Source organism: Hyperolius riggenbachi, chromosome 10 (genome assembly GCF_040937935.1).
Source record: "Hyperolius riggenbachi isolate aHypRig1 chromosome 10, aHypRig1.pri, whole genome shotgun sequence".
Classification (NCBI taxonomy): Eukaryota; Metazoa; Chordata; class Amphibia; order Anura; family Hyperoliidae; genus Hyperolius; species Hyperolius riggenbachi.
This window is the reverse complement of record NC_090655.1, coordinates 14978554-14996104: the sequence shown is the minus strand read 5'-3', so window position 1 is coordinate 14996104 and position 17551 is coordinate 14978554. Positions and strand designations below refer to the sequence as shown.

Here is a 17551-nt window from a genome sequence, read left to right as displayed (position 1 = left end):
AAGTTTCCCGCGACAGACACAATGAACGTGTGCCATTGAACGGGCGTCTTCAGAGTGAGCGGTGTGCTTTGTAGTGCGCCGTGACAGAACTCAGACACAGGTACACACAGAGGCAAAACGGATTAGCATTTCCATCAAGCCGTATGGAAGTACAAAGCTCCGCTCCCTTCATCTCAAAGCTCTTCAATAAAGGGGGAGAAAAATGCAGGAAGAATCACAATGCATTCCTCAGCACAGCGAGATGAGCTCCGGTCTCCATTTAACTGAATTAAAATATATAGCTCGGTTCTATAGAGGAGCTGATGGGCGATACGTTTAATACAGCGGGTAGGACTTGTTGCGGAAGACTTACTTGTTGAGGATTTTGGTTCTTTTGGCGCTCGAGAAGTTCTCCAGCTGCAAGGATTCTTGGGTAAGGAAGGCCACCGCCAGGTGAAAGTAGTTATTCCACAGCTGCAACAGAAAATGGAGGTGATTATTTAAAGTCATCAATCTATTTACAGTTCTTACAAACAAAAAAAGGGAACGGTATGTAAAACTCCACCCACTGTCTTGGAGTGTTGCATTATGGTTTTACTTTTTGAACATGTGCTGAAAGTGATGACCAGTAATTACCTTCTGTTTTAAAACGGAATTCTCTGCCATAAAAACAAATTTTTTATCATTTCTGTGTGTATTATGCAGTCTACAACCTGACCCTGCACTGCAAGCATTCAAATGTAATCATAAATGTTTCTGCTGTAATAAATCTTATCTCAGTCAGCCTGGCTCTATCTGGTACATTGCAGAGGAGAGGGAAGCTTGTTATCTCCCCGCCCACATTCCTGCTCCTCACTGATTGGCTGAGGGAAGTTCAGTGTGACAGGAGGCTGAAATGGGAAACACACCTCACCCTTCTACAGAAGCTGCTGAAATACGAGCTATGCTGTTCTCACATGTGTTTACAAAGCAAACTAGATAGGACAGTGCAGTTTCTAACAGGGGGAAAAAGTAAGGGAGGAAATTACATCAGGATTGGCTTCAATCAGAGGCAGCAAAGAGGGAAAATGCCTGAAACCGTTTTATCTTTATTTACTATACAAAATTCACTGAAATCAGAACATGGACAGTACAATACATTTGTTACATTTGTAGAACAAGTATTTATCTACTTATATATGTAGTTTTTCCCTGGGATAGTATGGCTGTCCTGCTGCTTTAGAATTTCTATATTTTGTAGTGTTTTCAGCAGAGATTTTTGTTAATTTTAACATATTTGCTGTTGCCGATCCTGTTGCATCTATATCAGTATTGCTATTTAAGGACAACTGACCTTAATGTAAGCACAGAGGTATATTTATGAGGAATACACATACCCCTGTGTGTTGTCTGTTCCTCTCGTCATTCTCCCGGTCCCGATTAGCACTCCTTTAAAAATTAAGACTTTCAACTAAAATCACATTTCAGGCAGGAAAAGGAAGGCTTCCTGCAATGTTCTCACCCATCATCCACCAGTTCCCTGATCTTTTCCTTAAAGGAATTGTCAGGCAAAAAAAATAAAATAATGAGTTTAACTTACCTGGGGCTTCTACCAGCCCCATGCAGCCATCCTGTGCCCTCAGTCACTCACTGCTGCTCCACTCCCCCGCCACCAGCTAGTTTCGCTTTTGCCGACTTCGGGGTCGGCGGGCCGCATAGCGTACATTTTTACTCGTTGCACCACTAATGCATAGAAATGTATGTGTTAATGTTCCTGCACCGGCGGGAATGCGTAAAAATGTACGCAATGCGGCCTGCCGACCCCGAGGTCGGGAAAAACTAAACTAGCTGGCGGCGGGGGACTGAAGCAGCAGTGAGTGACTACGGGGGGACAGGATTGCTGCATGGGGGTGGTAGAAGCCCCAGGTAAGTGAAACTTTTTTTGCCTGACAATTCCTTTAAGGGGAGGGAAAGAAAGAGTGATAGGGGGGAACATTGGTACAAGACTGCCTCTTCCTGCCTGACAACTAGACAACTTAGCTGAAAGTCAAATTTTTGAAGGAGTGATTACGTTGACGGGAGGGGGGCTCGGACAAGGAGCAGTACGAACAATGCACAGAGGTATGTGGATCCAACATGAATACACCTCTGCGCTTACCTTAGGTAGCCTTGCTCAGGTCAGGTGAGCTTTAAATCAGGTAGCCTTTCCTAAAAGCCAGTGCTGTCTACCTTTTCCCCTGTGATCTGGGTCTCCCCATGCCAAAAAACACATATCTAATGGTTTGCCGCACCTGAACACCGCCTGAAAATGCTTTCCAAAGATTCCTAAAGGCTTTCCAATGCCTAAAAATAACCTGCTTTTGTTTACAATTCATTTTCTAAAACTAAAATAGATAGCACTATCTTGGTTCACACTACAATAGGCCCAGCAGGAGCAGGGCTGTATCTGTAGTGTAGGGGTGCGCCATATGACTCTGGGGAAGCACCACGGTCTGTTGTGGAGTGAACACACGCAGGCACACACCACTCACCCAATGCAATCCAATGTCCGAAAAAAATGCACTTTTAAAGAGAAACTCCAACCTAGAATTGAACTTTATCCCAATCAGTAGCTGATACCCCCTTTTACATGAGAAATATAATGATTTTCACAAACAGACCATCAGGGGGCGCTGTATGACTGATTTTGTGCTGAAACCCCTCCCACAAGAAGCTGAGTACCGCGGTACTCTGGGCAAACTGCCACAATGTAACAATGTTCACAGACAGGAAATGGCTGTTTACAGCTGTCTGTAAAAGCCAGCACAGCTAGAAACAGCTACATAACCTGCCCACAGTAACAATGTCACCATGTAATACATGTCAGAATGTGAAACTGGGAGAGGAAAGATTTTACAATGAGCAAACACTGACTAAATCATTTATACATAATTATGGCAAAAAATGAAGCACTTTTTTTTTACTACATTATTTTCACTGGAGTTCCTCTTTAAGTCACGTCAAAAACAGACTTAAAATGACAGAGGCACCTGAAATGTATAACACACAACAAGGAGAGGTATGATTGGCTTACCTCTCCTGTAGTGAAGTAGCAAATGTAGCAAATAAGAATGCAATTGCGAATTTCAAGAATTTATTGCACAAAAACGGGTTCAGACAACTGGTTTCTTGGTATGTCCCTCTTCATCAGATCAATATAAACCATCACAACATGCCAGACAGTCAGACTCGAGTGCATCAGGGTAAGGAGGTTGTATATTTAGAGAAGCTCTTACCCTCAAGAACTATCTAATTTACCAGGAGTGTAACCTCTGAGGATCCTCACAAGTCTGAGTGCAGGTACGTATTCTTTCATTAGCCATATTGATGGTTGCAGGTTTTTCAACCTGAAAATTGTGAGTGTACCTCTTTACACATATTTAAATTTAGGTGTGTAGCCATGTTGTACTATTGGTTCTTGGTGTTCTCTCCTTTTGTGTTTTTCCGGTTCTCAGTTTCCATTGGTCTAGCCCGCACCTTACAGGTAAACAAACACTTGTGTAGGTGGACACTCCCACAGCTAATACGCATATTCAGGAGGGAGGAGCTGGAGGAGAAGCTGGCTGGCAATGGACACGTGCCAATTGGCATATGGATTTACACTCCACTAGACATTAAAACACAGTAGAGTCTCGTTTTTCTGGCACAGGCTGGGAAGTTAAAATTAACACCAACCCCCCCCCCCCCCTCCCCCAGACTAAAAGCAGAGTGATGCGTAACTGAAATCGCAAATTCTCTGGTCTACTTAAAGAGGAATTCTAGTGAAGAAAATGTAGTAAAAAAAAAGTGCTTCATTTTTACAATCGTTATGTATAATTGATTTAGTCAGTGTTTGCCCATTGTAAAATCTTTTAAATCCCTGATTTATAATCTGACATTTATTACATGGTGACATTTTTACTACTGGCAAGTGATGTAGCTGCTGCTTGCCGTTTTGGCAGTTGGAAACAGCTATTTCCCACAATGCAACAAGGTTCACAGACAGGAAACTGCCAAGAGTACGTACTCAGAATTTCTTTGTGGGAGGGGTTTCACCACAATATCAGTCATACAGCGCCCCCTGATGGTCTGTTTGTGAAAAGGAATAGATTTCTCATGTAAAAGGGGGTATCAGCTACTGATTGGGATAAAGTTCAATTCTTGGTCGGAGTTTCTCTTTAAGTCCTGTAAGCTTAATGGCCTCCAGTGTGTGATGTGACCCAATATGGGTCAGATGACACGCCAGAGAGCCGTACAAGGACACCACAAAGCTGCTAAGAGCTAACAGCCCCCGGAGGAAGGAATACCCCCATTCTACCCCGCCAGGCATGCCAGCTGGTTGCCTGCCGAAATCCTGAGTTACGGTTAAAGGGGACTTTTCCGTAATACTTTTATGGCTTTATTTTCATTCAGTGCTAATATTTATCACATTTTATGTAATGGGTATTGCATTTTTCATTCAGGTCCACTTTAAAGAGACTCTGTAATGAAGAATTTCCCCTGGGGGGGTACTCACCTCGGTAGGGGAAAGCCTCTGCATCCTATCAAGGCTTCCCCCATCCTCCTGTGTCCCATGGTGGTCTCGCTGCAGCCCACTGTACACGGGACATGTAAATATTTACCTATCCCTGTTCCAGCGGGGGCGCTGTTGCAGCTTTCCACTTGGAAATAGCCCGATCTCAGTCGGGTTAGCTCCACTGCGCAGGAGACTTGTGCCTGCGCAGTAGAGCGAACCCAACTGGGATGGGCTATTACCACCTATTTCCGAGCCGAGAGGCGCTACTGCGCCTGCGCTGAGCCGGGAAGGTAAATATTCACATGTCCCGTGTACAGTGGGCTGCAGCGAGACCACCGTGGGACGCAGGAGGACGGGGGAAGCCTCGATAAGATCCAGAGGCTTCGCCCTCCTGAGGCGAGTACCACCCACTGGGATTTTTTAACATTACAGATCTTCTTTAAAGGTAACCTGAGATGGTCATCAGAGATGTATTTATGCCTACAGTAGCTGGGGCTTGCTCCAGGTCCATGAGGTCCGTGGGCTCCCGTCCTCTCCAGGTGCTCGGTTCACTTGCTATCCCTCCTCCCCGGTAATCTGGCCGGCCTCACTCTTCTGCGAATGTGTGGCTTGGCCGCGTGCATACCCTGTGGCGCGCTCCCACAGCAGGGAGTGTTCTACACATGCTCAATAGTACTGCGCCAGCACGGAGTGTGCCGGGGGGAGTGCGCGCGGCTGGGCAGTGCATGCGCAGTAACGCACGACTGGCTGCGACTGGCCAGCTTACTGGGGGGGGGGATAGCAAGTGAACCAAGCGGCCGGAGAGGATGGCGAGGGAGACCACAAACCGTATGGGGCTGGAAGAAACCCCAGGTAAGTATAAATACACCCCTGATAGCCATTTCAGGTTCCCTTTAAGCAAGCAGTCCCCACTTTTACACTGGCAGAAATATTCTGTAAGCACAAAGTCAGTTAGCTAAGAAATTCCAAACTCCACCGTAAGCCGAGCACTTCAAAAATACATTAAAATCCTCACGATAATGAGAAACAAATAAAGAGGCTCTGTCTCTCACAATATTATGCTTATTACTGAATTAAAGGTGTGCTTGAAGCAGATTGTATTCAGCATCTTCAGGCCGGGGCTGGATAATATTCCTTCGGATCAGCACAACGGGAAAGAAATGCTGGTGGTTAAATGGCTCCCCGATGTACAATCAGCTTTCTGTTTTACCCAGAAAAATGCAAGTAAAGCAGTCATAGATCTGAGGTCTTCCTCTTGCCAGGCAGTCGCTTTCTAGAAACCAGCTGTGCTCTCAGCAGTTCCGCTCCCTCCATTCGTGTGACGGGCGTAAACCGCGCGATACGGCCGAGTACGGGACGCACTACCCCACCCGTCTGCAGACAGGACCAAACCGCTGCTCATTGTTTTGAGTTAGGTATGCATGAGTCAATTTAAGTTCAATATGTTCTAAATTTTATTTCTACTTGCTCGATAAGAATATCAACAGTCGATTGTAAAGGAGTCGGCTGCAGTTTCAAGGTCTAAAAGCCATAACATTGTTTCACAAGCTTTTAGACCCTAAAAACAAGAAGAAAAACATACTACAGTGAGGTCTGCAGCAGCTCCTGCATGAAACCTACTCAGGATTATCACCCTGTTCTGCAGGTTTCCATCCCGAGCCTGACTCGGGATTAACGCTAAGGAGGTCAAAGTGTCTAATGCAGGAGCAGTAGGTTGGGGGGGGGGGGGGGGAGGTTAGTGTTAGGAGTAGGTGGGAAGTGGCTAGTGTTAGGAGTAGGTGGGGGCTAGAGATTAGTGTTACGTGTAAGTAGGCTGGAGGTTAGTGTTGGGTGTAGGTAGGAGGGAGTGGTTAGTGTTGGGTGTAGGTAGGGGGGAGGTTAGTGTTAGGAGTGAGTGGGGAGTGGTTAGTGTTAGGAGCAGGTGGGGGCTAGAGATTAGTGTTAGGTGTAGGTAGGGGGGGTGGTTAGCGTTGGGTGTAGGTAGGGGGGAGGGGTTAGTGTTGGGTGTAGGTAGGGGGGAGGTTAGTGTTAGGAGTAGGTGGGGGAGAGGTTAGTGTTGGGTGCAGGTAGGGGGGAGGTTAGTGTTAGGAGTGGGTGGGGAGTGGTTAGTGTTAGGAGTAGGTGGGGGAGAGGTTAGTGTTAGGAGTAGGTGGGGGCTAGAGATTAGTGTTAGGTGTAGGTAGGCTGTAGGTAGGGGGAGTGGTTAGCATTGGGTATAGGTAGGGGGGAGTGGTTAGTGTTGGGTGTAGGTAGGGGGGAGGTTAGTGTTAGGAGTAGGTAGGGGAGAGGTTAGTGTTAGGAGTAGGTGGGGGAGAGGTTAGTGTTGGGTGCAGGTAGGGGGGTGGTTAGTGTTAGGAGTAGGAGTTGGTGGGGAGTGGTTAGTGTTAGGCGTAGGTAGGGGGAGGTTAGTGTTGGGAGTAGGTAGAGTATGTAGGGGGAGAACAGTGTTAGGCGTAGGTAAGGAGTAGGTGGGGTAGAGGAGAGCAGCTGACAGGCGGTGACTTCACCACCTGCCCGTGGTGAAAGGGCCCTTAGTGTACAGAGAAGGATAGTATCATCTCCAATATTCTACTATAGGGGACAGAATATCTGTAACATTACAGAATCCAGCGCTCAAATTTCCAAGCATCTTTTCTTTGCCTAGACACACGATTGGAATCATCTCATATCAAGTCTTTCCACGCGAACTTAACACTTATTTTGTTATTTATCAGCTACAACTCGTTAGGTTTAGAGGCTGTGAACAGCGGCACTTTTCAGCAACACTTTTTTTTTTTAACATAGAAACTGCTGATTTCTTTGTTACTTGTAGGTGTTATGTTCCACCAATTAACATATATATTGCAATATTTACAAACAAAACAAGGCGAATCAATACGCTGCTTCCTCTCTATCCAGGCAGAAGGAATTCTGTGGGCGGGTGAAGCGCGTCTTCAGAGAACCGTCAGTCACGGGAAGATATGCTTATAAATAGCTGGGACTGAAGCCGGAAAAAAAGGGCAAAAGACGGAGCCTTAGAGAAAAAAAACAAAAGGTACATTTCGGCGCCGGGATCGCCCGATAGCGGGCACCGCCATCCACCCACATTTGCTGCAAATCACTTTTTTTTTTTTTATTTTACAATCGGCGCAATATGCGCCAAGGAAGCTAAATCTCGGTGGTGAGAGACACCTGATTAGCGGCAGTGAAAGCATCGCAGGCAAAGGGGCTTGCAGAAATGCTAATTGCGGCATTGCATAGCGGGCGCTCCATTCCGCTATGTCGCAATTAACATTCCCACAAGCCCCATGCTTTTACTTCTGCTAATCAGACGCAGAGATTTAGCTTCCTTGTCGCATATCGCTGATTTGAGGCAGAGTGTCTGTGTGTGTGTGTGGGGGGGGAGGTAGGAGGATAGGCACCCAGGGGAAGGGAGTATAGGTTTAGACACCTCCAGGAGGGGGGGGGGGGGGGTTCTTAAGGGTATGCACCACTGTGTGTGTGTGTGGGGGAAGGGGGGGAGGGGAGGGTCTTGGAGTTAAGCACCACCAGAGGATTTAGCTGCCTTATGGCCCGTACTCACAGGCTGCAGAAGTGGCCTGTCGCCAGCACACGTGAGCGTGTGGGCGACAGCTCCTCGCCAGGTCCCTCCGCGTACATACGCGGAAGAGGGACCAGCGGCGAGACGGAAGCTGTCGCCGACGTTCCTCCTCCCCCCGCCGGAAGCTCCATTTACCACAATGGAGGTTGCTGTCGCTAGTCCGCGTACTCACGCGGACTAGCGACAGTTGCGGGGGAGGTGCGGCGGCGACTGTCGCCATGCGATTGAAACTTTCAATCGCATGGCGACATGAGCGACGGGCGACAGTTCGGGGTGCGCGCGCGCGACGGCCCATACTCACGGGCGACCTGTCGCCGCAACACGCGCGCGCCGCGTGTTGAGGCGACAAAAGTCCCTCGTGAGTATGGGCCATTAGGCACCACCGGGGGTTGGGAGGGGGAGGGTCTTGGGGTTAAGCACCACCAGGGGGGCATTAGGGTTAGCCATCACTTAATGGGGGGGCCTTAGGGTTAGGGGAGGGCCTTAGGGTTAGGCACCACTGGGAGGGGGGGTCTTGGGGTTAAGCACCACCAGGGGGGGTCTTAGGTTTAGGGATATTTAGGCAGCTTTAGGATACTTTACTATCGGAATCCTGCAGTAGAATATCGCTAATTGTAGCGACAACCCACTGTACCCTTTTTTCTAGGCGCCATTTTCCATGTCTGCAGCTGGGATTCATCAAATATTAAAATAAAATATGGAATCTTACCTGCAGCTCAAAGTTGGCTTGATCCAGAAACTTCTTATTCAGCATGTCTGCGTACTGATTAATTGCCCGTAAGAACACTCTGCAAGATCAAGGTAAAAAAAAGTGTACAATTACTGACATTTTCCAGCCGGGCAGGTTGTGCATTTTAATTAGATGCCAATCGCTGCATTACGAGGGGAAAAGTTGCCGCTGAAAAGTAAGATGTCATTACAGTGTTATGTAAGAGTATCTGCAGCAGGAAGTGCTGACTTTAACTTGCAGAGAATATCTGGGACGACGCTTTGGCCAGAGGCCGAGACTGATTTTAAAGGTTACCGGGCGTCCAAAGCATGATGTGACGACTGTGATGCCAGACCAACAGGCAGTACAGCCAGGCAGATCCGGGACAAGGTCCTTCAGCACCCAAGGCTGAGACACTATAGTGCGCCCCTCCATCCCTCCCACCCCAGCCGTCACACACTGATTGCTATTAGACTAAGAGGCGCCCCCAAATCTCTAGTTATCTGGCGTGCAGTCACTGCCATGTGTCCCCTTTTCTTATTTCTCTTTGCTTCAAAAAATAAAAATAAAAATAGGGGAATGATACCTGAGTGAGTTGTGCGCCTCCTCCTACACTGCACCCTGAGGCCTCTCTCGCCTCTGCCTCGGCCCAGCCCTGCAGCCAGGCCAAGATACTTGTTCAGCAGTATAGTGAGGGAAGATTGGGAGAAGGAGGAGAGGAGAGAAGGAAAAAGGAGTGGAGGTGAAAAGGAGGAAGGGTGTGGAGAGGAGGAGGAAGGGAGTGGAGGTGAGGAGAGGAGAAGGTGGAGGTGAGGAGAAGGAAGGGAGTGGAGGAGGAAGGGGAAGGGAGTGGAGGAGGAAGGGGAAGGGAGTGGAGGAGGAAGGGGAAGGGAGTGGAGGAGGAAGGGGAAGGGAGTGGAGGAGAAAGGGGAAGCGAGGAGAGGAGGAAGGAAAGAAGGGGAGTGGAGGAGGATGAAGGCAGTGGAGGAGGAAGGGAGTGGTGAGTAGGTGAGTAGGTGAAGGAAGGGAGGGGAGTGGAGGAGGAAGGTAAGAAAGTGGAAGAGAGGAGGAAGAGAGTGGTGAGGAGGTGGTGGAAGGGAGGGGAGTGGAGTAGAGGAGGAGGAAGGGAGTGGAGAAGGAGGAAGTGGAGGAGAGGAAAAGGAAAGAAGTAGAAATGAGGGGAAGGAGAGTGGGGAGGCAAGGAGATGGGAAGGGGTAGAAAGAAGATGGGAATGGGTAATTAAGAGAGGCAAATGGGCTTTGGCAATGCTAAATGTATTTGATCCCGCCAATAAAGCATTTTTGGTTTCAGATTTGGGTGGGTATCATGGGGGAAGGAGGATAATGGGGTGGGGGGGAGGTAGAGCGTCAAAGGTTGGGAAAGAACATGAAAGTGAAAGAAGGAAATGCAGGTAAAGGGAATAAAGAAGTGGTTTGAAGAATTAACAAATGAGGGAGGCTGGAGTCCTCCTGCTGTGGGGCTTGACCTGGAGAATCCTAACCTGTGGACAGCCAATCTCCCAGGAGAGTCAGATCAAGCAAGAACCACGTAACATCTGTACAAAAATACTGCCCTCCAGAATTCAATTTCCATATGGGGCATGTGTGCTCTCCCTTCACTATCCAAAGCAGTGTTCATTAACATGATTACAGCCAATACCCTATTACTAAAGCGGACCAGGGGGGTCTAACTTCTGCCAGCCCCCTGCAGCCTCCCTGCGCCCACAACGTCTCCAAAGGATCCTCCAGTCCCCCACCTCGGCTCTATTTCTTTGCCGCTGACTTGGAAGTCAACGGCATCCACAAGGAAACCTCGTACTGTGTTTGCACAGGACACTCCCGGCAACACGAGTGGGAGAGAGGATGTGCGCGACCAGGGTCATGCAGGCGCAGTGCCCCGCCGACTTACAAAGTGAATCTGAGCAGCTTCGAGGAACCGGAGGAGCGTTTGTCCCCAGCGTGGGCACAGAACGGCTGCAGGAGACCGATAGAGGCCCCAGGTAAGTTAAACTCCTTTTTAAAAAAAAAAAACATTTTAGGTTTCCTTAATGATATAAAGCAAACAGAGGTGCCAACAGGATAAAAAAACACTATATTTTTTTTAAATTGCCAAGGAGGCAGTGGTGGACTTACCTCCTGGAAGCAGACACTAGAAATGTCAGTTTCAAAAAGAGACGTAACTTTATTGGCATACTCCAAAACAAGGTTGCAACGCGTTACATAGGTTTAAACCTGCTTCATCAGGCAATAAAAGAGGAGTATATGGCAGCAATAGGTCAGACATACGTTCAGCGCATCTGTAAGTCCACCACTGCCTCCTTAGCAATGTTAAACATTTTAGAGTTTTTTATCCTGTTGGTGCCTCTGTTTGCTTTATACATAACTGAGTCCACCCCTGGTGGAGGGGTGACACACCCTTTTTCTTCCTGATCTACAGAGAGCGACATCTTAATCACTATCCACAGGTCTAATCTCCTCCCCTGCCTATACAGTGGTTACTTGGAGGTAACCCTGGTTTGTTAGTATATTTCTGCTTGATTTCACAATTTCCATTTGCCAGTACAGATTACACTATTTTGGGCTCTCTGTGTCCTCTTCTGTCAGGTTTCCTTAATGATGGTGTTTACCCAAAGTCCCATTTAGCAGGATAATTTCATCTTCATTAACCCTCCTGGCGGTTTATTAAAATCCGCTAGGGGGCAGCACAGCTGTTTAAAAAAAAAAAGTTTTATATCATGTAGCGAGACAAGGTCTCGCTACATGATAGCCGCTGCTCAGCGGCATCCCCCCAGCCCCTCCGATCGCCTCTGGTGCTCGAAGATCAGGAGATCCCGTTCAAAGAACGGGATCTCCTGGAGGGCTTCCCCCGTTGCCATGGCGACGGGCGGGACGACGTCACTGACGTCCTGACGTCAAAGGGGACTCTGATCCACCCCTCAGCGCTGCCTGGCACTGATTGGCCAGGCAGCGCACGGGATCTGGGGGGGGCTGCAGCACGACTGATCGGCAGGGAGCGGCGGCGATCGGATTGCACACGCAGCTAGCTAAGTGCTAGCTGCATGTAGGAAAGAAAAAATTATGCAAATCGGCCCAGCGGGGCCTGAGCGGTGTGTTCCGGCGGCATAGCCCGAGCTCAGCTTGGGCTTACCGCCAGGAAAGTTAAAGGGAACCTTAACTGAGAGGGATATGGATGTTTCCTTTAAACAATTCCAGTTGCCTGGCAGTCCTGCTGATCTCTTTTGCTGCAGTAGTGGCTGAATCACACGCCTAAAACAAGCAGCTAATCCAGTCTGACTTCAGTCAGAGCACCTGATCTGGATGCTTGTTGAGGGGCTGTAGATAAAAGTATTAGAGGCACAGGATCAGCCGGAGAGTCAGGTGACTGGTATTATTTTAAAAGGAAAAATCCATATCCTTCTCAGTTTAGGTTTTCTTTAATCCTTGAAATAAATATATTTGTTAAGAGAACTCCGCAAGTGTGAATGATCGTTTTGAAATAGTTACTTGTGCTGAAAACCAATTACTTATTCTGTTTTTTTTTTACATTTCTCAATTTTACCAACTTTAAGGAAGCCGCACAACATACAAATTTTAAACTTTGTTTTCAATTCAAAAAAATACAATCAATTTTTCAGATTCATTGTAACGTTTGAAAAATCTGACCAAAGTACCACTCACATGTGTTCAATTTTTCCCCAATTAAGAAAAAAAAATGACTGAAAATTGTTTGGGTTCACACATTAAGATATTAACGATCTACCCTATACCATTCAACATTCATAAAAATTGATCAGAAAAATCCACCACTCCTGATCAACTTATATCGGAAAAAATAATAAAAAGCTTTTCATTGTTTTGTACAACTGGTCATTTTTATTAAATTCCCATAAAATTGGATACTTTAATTATATTGCGTGTTGGTACCTTAAAGGACAACTGTCCATTTCTCTCCTCGTTCCCCAGGCATAACCACTCCTAGAAAAAATCTGACTTTCGAGCTTAAAGAGAATCTGTACTCTAATATTCTTACACTAAAAAGCATACCATTCTATTCCTTATTTTCTCCTGGGCCCCTCTGTGCTGTTTCTGCCACTCTCTGCTGCAATCCTGGCTTGTAATTAACAGTTTTAGGCAGTGTTTACAAACAAACTAACCAGCTTCTAATAGGCTCAGCTAAGCATAGTGTGTGAGTCATACAGAGTATGCAGGGGGCCTGCAGAGGGTGTGTATCGCTTCTACCAATCACAAGCAGCCCTGCACATTCCACACAATCAAGCTTTAGCCCGACAAACAGGACAGAGGAAAGATACATTGATTTATTACAGAGACAGTGCAGTTAGGAAAGACTGCAGTAAGCCAGAGCAGATTAGAACAGGCATAGGAACTTATAGGATAGAAGAATTAAGGCTGAAAAATTTGTTACAGAGTCTCTTTAAAGCGGTTTAACACCCAGCATTACAACTTTGCTTTAAAAGATTGCTTACAGCTTACAAACTATTATGCCAGATTTTTTTTTAAGCAGAAATTCACTGAATGGGTTAAACATGACATTTTAGTGTTGGATTCAACTAGGAATCCGCATCTGTTCTTATCTTTTAGTTACAAATGTATCTTTATTTGTTATACAAATAGACCTTTGAAAAGCCTGCTGGGGAAGCCCTCTTTGTTCTCTCAAAGCAGTGTTTGTTTGTTACATTGTAGATAGATACATTTGTAACTAAACAAGCAAGCACAAGGAGCATTTCTAGCTAAATGCAGCACTAAAATGTCATGTTTAATCCATTCAGTGAATTTCTGCTAAAAAAAAATCTTGCATAATAGTTTATAAGCTGTAAGCAATCTTTTAAAGCAAAGTTGAAATACTGGGTGTTAGACCACTTTTTAAGTCAATTTTCCAGACAGGAAGAGGAGGGCTTGCAGGGATGTTCCCTCCTATGACCCTCCCATTCCCGCCTCATTAAGTCAGATTTTAAAGGTGTGATTACAGGAACCGGAGGGAACAAGGAGAGGAACGGACAATGCATAGAGGTATATGGATCCAGCATGAACACACTTCCTCCGTTTACCTAGTAGCTTTGCCTTGGGTTAGGTACACATTAAAACAATCAATTGACAGCAGTAAATTCAAGTTTTCCCTTAGCAGTAATGGTGGGAACTTCTAATACACAGTGCAGCAGATTACGTGAAACCAGGGCAAGAAGAATTGTTGCAAACCTGGTGCAGAATTGAAGTTCAATCTCCCCAGGCTTCCCTACTGTCACATTATTGATCTGACGAAGCGGCATCAGGCTGTAAAATGCGTTATCCAATGTGCTGAATAAAAATGAGTTGTCTCAATTATACCTTCCACTAGTCCTCATTAAGGTAGGCGGACACCCACCTTACGATTATATATAGACGTATATATGTTTGTGGAAAATACCATTGGTTGTTTAGGTGCCTCCTAGACCTTTGCTGCCTGAATTAATGGAGATGTTCAGTGGAACCAATCATAATCCTCTATCTGATCTCCTCCATTTTTGCACCAGTTCTGCTTCATTTTTCTCTGCGCCGGTTTGGAACAATCTGCCCCCTAATTTCATGGCGTCACGCATGGAAGACCAGCAGGCGGTATTTAAAAGAAGGCTTGTCACAGTTCCGTCTCGGCTCCCGGTCGCTCGCGATTTCAGCTTCGCATTTCCCAGCTGGGCTTCTGGCACAGGTAATAACAGGTGAAGAGTGTAATCAATACTGATAATTATTTCAGTCCACTGAACGAAATAATGGAAAAAGATAACCACTATCAGGAAGGCAAGAAGACTATGAGCTTCATTAATTGCCGAAATCACAGAAATCGGGCCAAGCAATTACCATGTCCCTGTTAAGTGATCTCTCTGTCTTAAGCAGGGATAGCTATAAGATATATATTTCCCGGGCACCTCGAGCAAATATAATAACAATACATATCATAGAACACATTACAGATGGGGGAACGTCCAGTGTATCATTTATGTCACTACATTATCTGTACTGACTACAGGAACAGGAAATCCAACCTCAGAGAGCCTGGAGGTAAATTGTACATGAACGTTTAAGACCCCTGCGATTAACAGTCTAAGAATGGTTGCAGTTTACATTTTCACCATTTGAAATGAATAGCTGGAATGTGATTGGCTGTTTTATGCTCCACCCACTTTTCCTTGAATTTTTAAAGGACAACTGTAACAAAAGAGATATGGAAGCTGCCACATTTATTTCCTTTTAAGCAATTCCAGTTGCCTGGCAGCCCTGCTGATCCTTTGCCTCTAATACTTTTAGCCACAGACCCTGAACAAGCATGCAGCAGATCAGGCATTTCTGACATGGTCAGATTTGACAAGATTAGCTGCATGCTTGTTTCAGGTGCGATTCAGACACTACTGAAGCCAAATAGATCAACAGGGCTCCCAGGCAAGGAAGGAAAGAAATGTGGCAGCCTCCATATTACTCTCACTTTAGTTGTTCTTTAACCCCGGTCACCAAGTGACCAACTGTGCTAAGTTTGGGGACTATGGCTTTATTACTTTGAGAATAGCAGCCTTCTAAATTTTCCCATTGACATCAATGGGTGAAATCTAATTGCCTGTTGTGGATCCGCCCTGGTGTGCGGGAAAGGGGAGTTTAACATGCCCAGAACATATATTCTCAGGGAGTAAGAGATCTGTATACCAAATTTCGTTGAAATCAGTCAAGACGTTTTTATCTGATAGTGACACACACCCACACACCCCTCCAATTTGATATGTACAGACGGGGGACACAGAGTTCAAAATAGTGTTGCACGTTGAGTAACAGTAGTGAATACTCCCAAGAGTGGGTTACCACTAAGGCAACCACTGTAAAGGCAGGTGGGGAGATCTCACCCAACCCCACTCGGGCTAAGAAGTCGCTTTCTGTAGGACAGAAGGGGGTGACACCCTGCACCAAGGGTAGACAAACTTGCAATAACAGATCAAAACAAAGGCACCCAAAAGTAATAAAATACACTAAAAACTGTTTAAAATGGGAGGCAGTGGTGGGCTTACCTCCCCATTAAAGACTCGAATTGTCTGAATCATGCCAACAACTTCATTTTGTAGCTAGGAGTAGCTGGTTAGGAGCTTTTAGAAAGCATGGCACCTCTGTAAATGCTCCTAACCAGTTCCTCCTGTCTTATTACCCGAGGAAGTGGAATAAATACCTGCGAAACGTGTCACACTATATTGTGAAGTACAAAATAAAGTTGTTTGCATGATTCAGAATTTAAATCTTCAATGGGGAGGTCAGTCCATCACTACCTCCTATTTTAAACTGTTTTTAGTGTATTTTATTCTTTTTGGCACCTCTGTTTTAAGCTCTATTATTTATAATTATTATTTTTTATATATATATAGCGCCAACATCTTCCGTAGTGCTGAACATCTTTTAAAAACAGACCATAGTGGGATGGATAAATACAGGAGTAGTTCCTTACACTGTACAATCAGGACATCCAGCAACACAAGTACAAATTCATATAATTGATGCATATAGTTTGAAAACATTGCCAATACTGTTCATTTTCAAAACAAAACAGAGAAACAGGAAACAGTAGGGGGAGGTCCCTGACCATGTAAGCTTACAGGTGATCCAAGCTATTTAATTGCATCACAAAGGCACTCATTTGTCTTGTGCATTGCGATATCCTTTGTGATGCGCCTGCATTGAATTCAGCTGTAATAGTCCTTATCACGTGAAGTTTTTTGTCAATTGCCACTCTCTTAACACCTGAGATACTGTTGGGCAAGAAAATCCTAAAAAAGAGTCATTGTTTCAGAGATGCTAGCACCAGCTCTTCTTGCACTGACGGATCATCCCTCGCTCAAAGTCGCTTGAATCTTTTGTCTTACCCATTCTGGCATTAACTTCCGTGATAAACGATGTCGTCCGAAGATGAGCGTTCGTTATATAAGCAGCTCTGCTTTGTTACGTCATTCTACGTCACCGTTGGACTGGTTTACTTCCAAATAAGGTGTGTCTCTAATTTTTGGGCAACTCAGTGTAGATTACCCAGTGAAAGAGGAACTCCAGTGAAAATAATGTAATAAAAAAAAGTGCTTCATGTTTACAATAATTATATATAAATGATTTAGTCAGTGTTTGCCCATTGCAAAATCCAGGGCTGTGGAGTCGGAGTAATTTTGGGTGCCTGGAGTCGAAGTTGGGAAAAAAATGCACCGACTCCGACTCCTAATGAATTTAAACTGTAATTAAAATAGAAAATATGATAAAATGTTCTATTTCTCAGATAATAGTCATCATAAATAATTTATACCTACAGTAATAGCTGTGCTTAGTCCACAAAAATGAAATAAACCAATCAAAATTACTTACTTGTGCTGCTTCAATAAAGCAGTCCCCGTATTTTTAAGGTCAGATATACATATCTGATTGTGACTGTATATATGATGTGTACACAGGAATCTCTTATATACACTAAATAACATCTATGCTGTAAGAATAAAGCCTGATGTGTAGCTGTGTCACTAATAGAGATGGTCAACGAGATGGAAATAATTCTGCATTGATGCTGATTTATGCAAATGTATGCACTCTTTTGCTCATGAAATCAAATAATTTGATACGTTGTTAAAATTTGGTTTGGTGACTACAAATTAAAGGGTAACGGAGACGGATGAAAAGTAAAGTTTTATACATACCTGGGGCTTCCTCCAGCCCGCTTCAGGCTAATCAGTCCCTCACTGTCCTCCACCACCCGGATCTTCTGCTATGA

At 45.4% G+C, this 17551-nt stretch overlaps 1 protein-coding gene across 1 annotated transcript in view; it reads right to left on the bottom strand.

Annotated features, from left to right (window-relative positions):
• The window catches only part of DOCK1 (dedicator of cytokinesis 1), a 589023-nt gene that overhangs the window by 140666 nt on the left and 430806 nt on the right, over positions 1-17551 (bottom strand). Inside the window, exons 31-32 of the mRNA XM_068258876.1 lie at positions 8782-8860; positions 352-453 (exon numbers count right to left, since the gene is read on the bottom strand). Of these exons, the coding sequence (XP_068114977.1) occupies positions 352-453; positions 8782-8860 (181 nt within the window). The remainder of the gene's footprint in view (positions 1-351; positions 454-8781; positions 8861-17551) is intronic.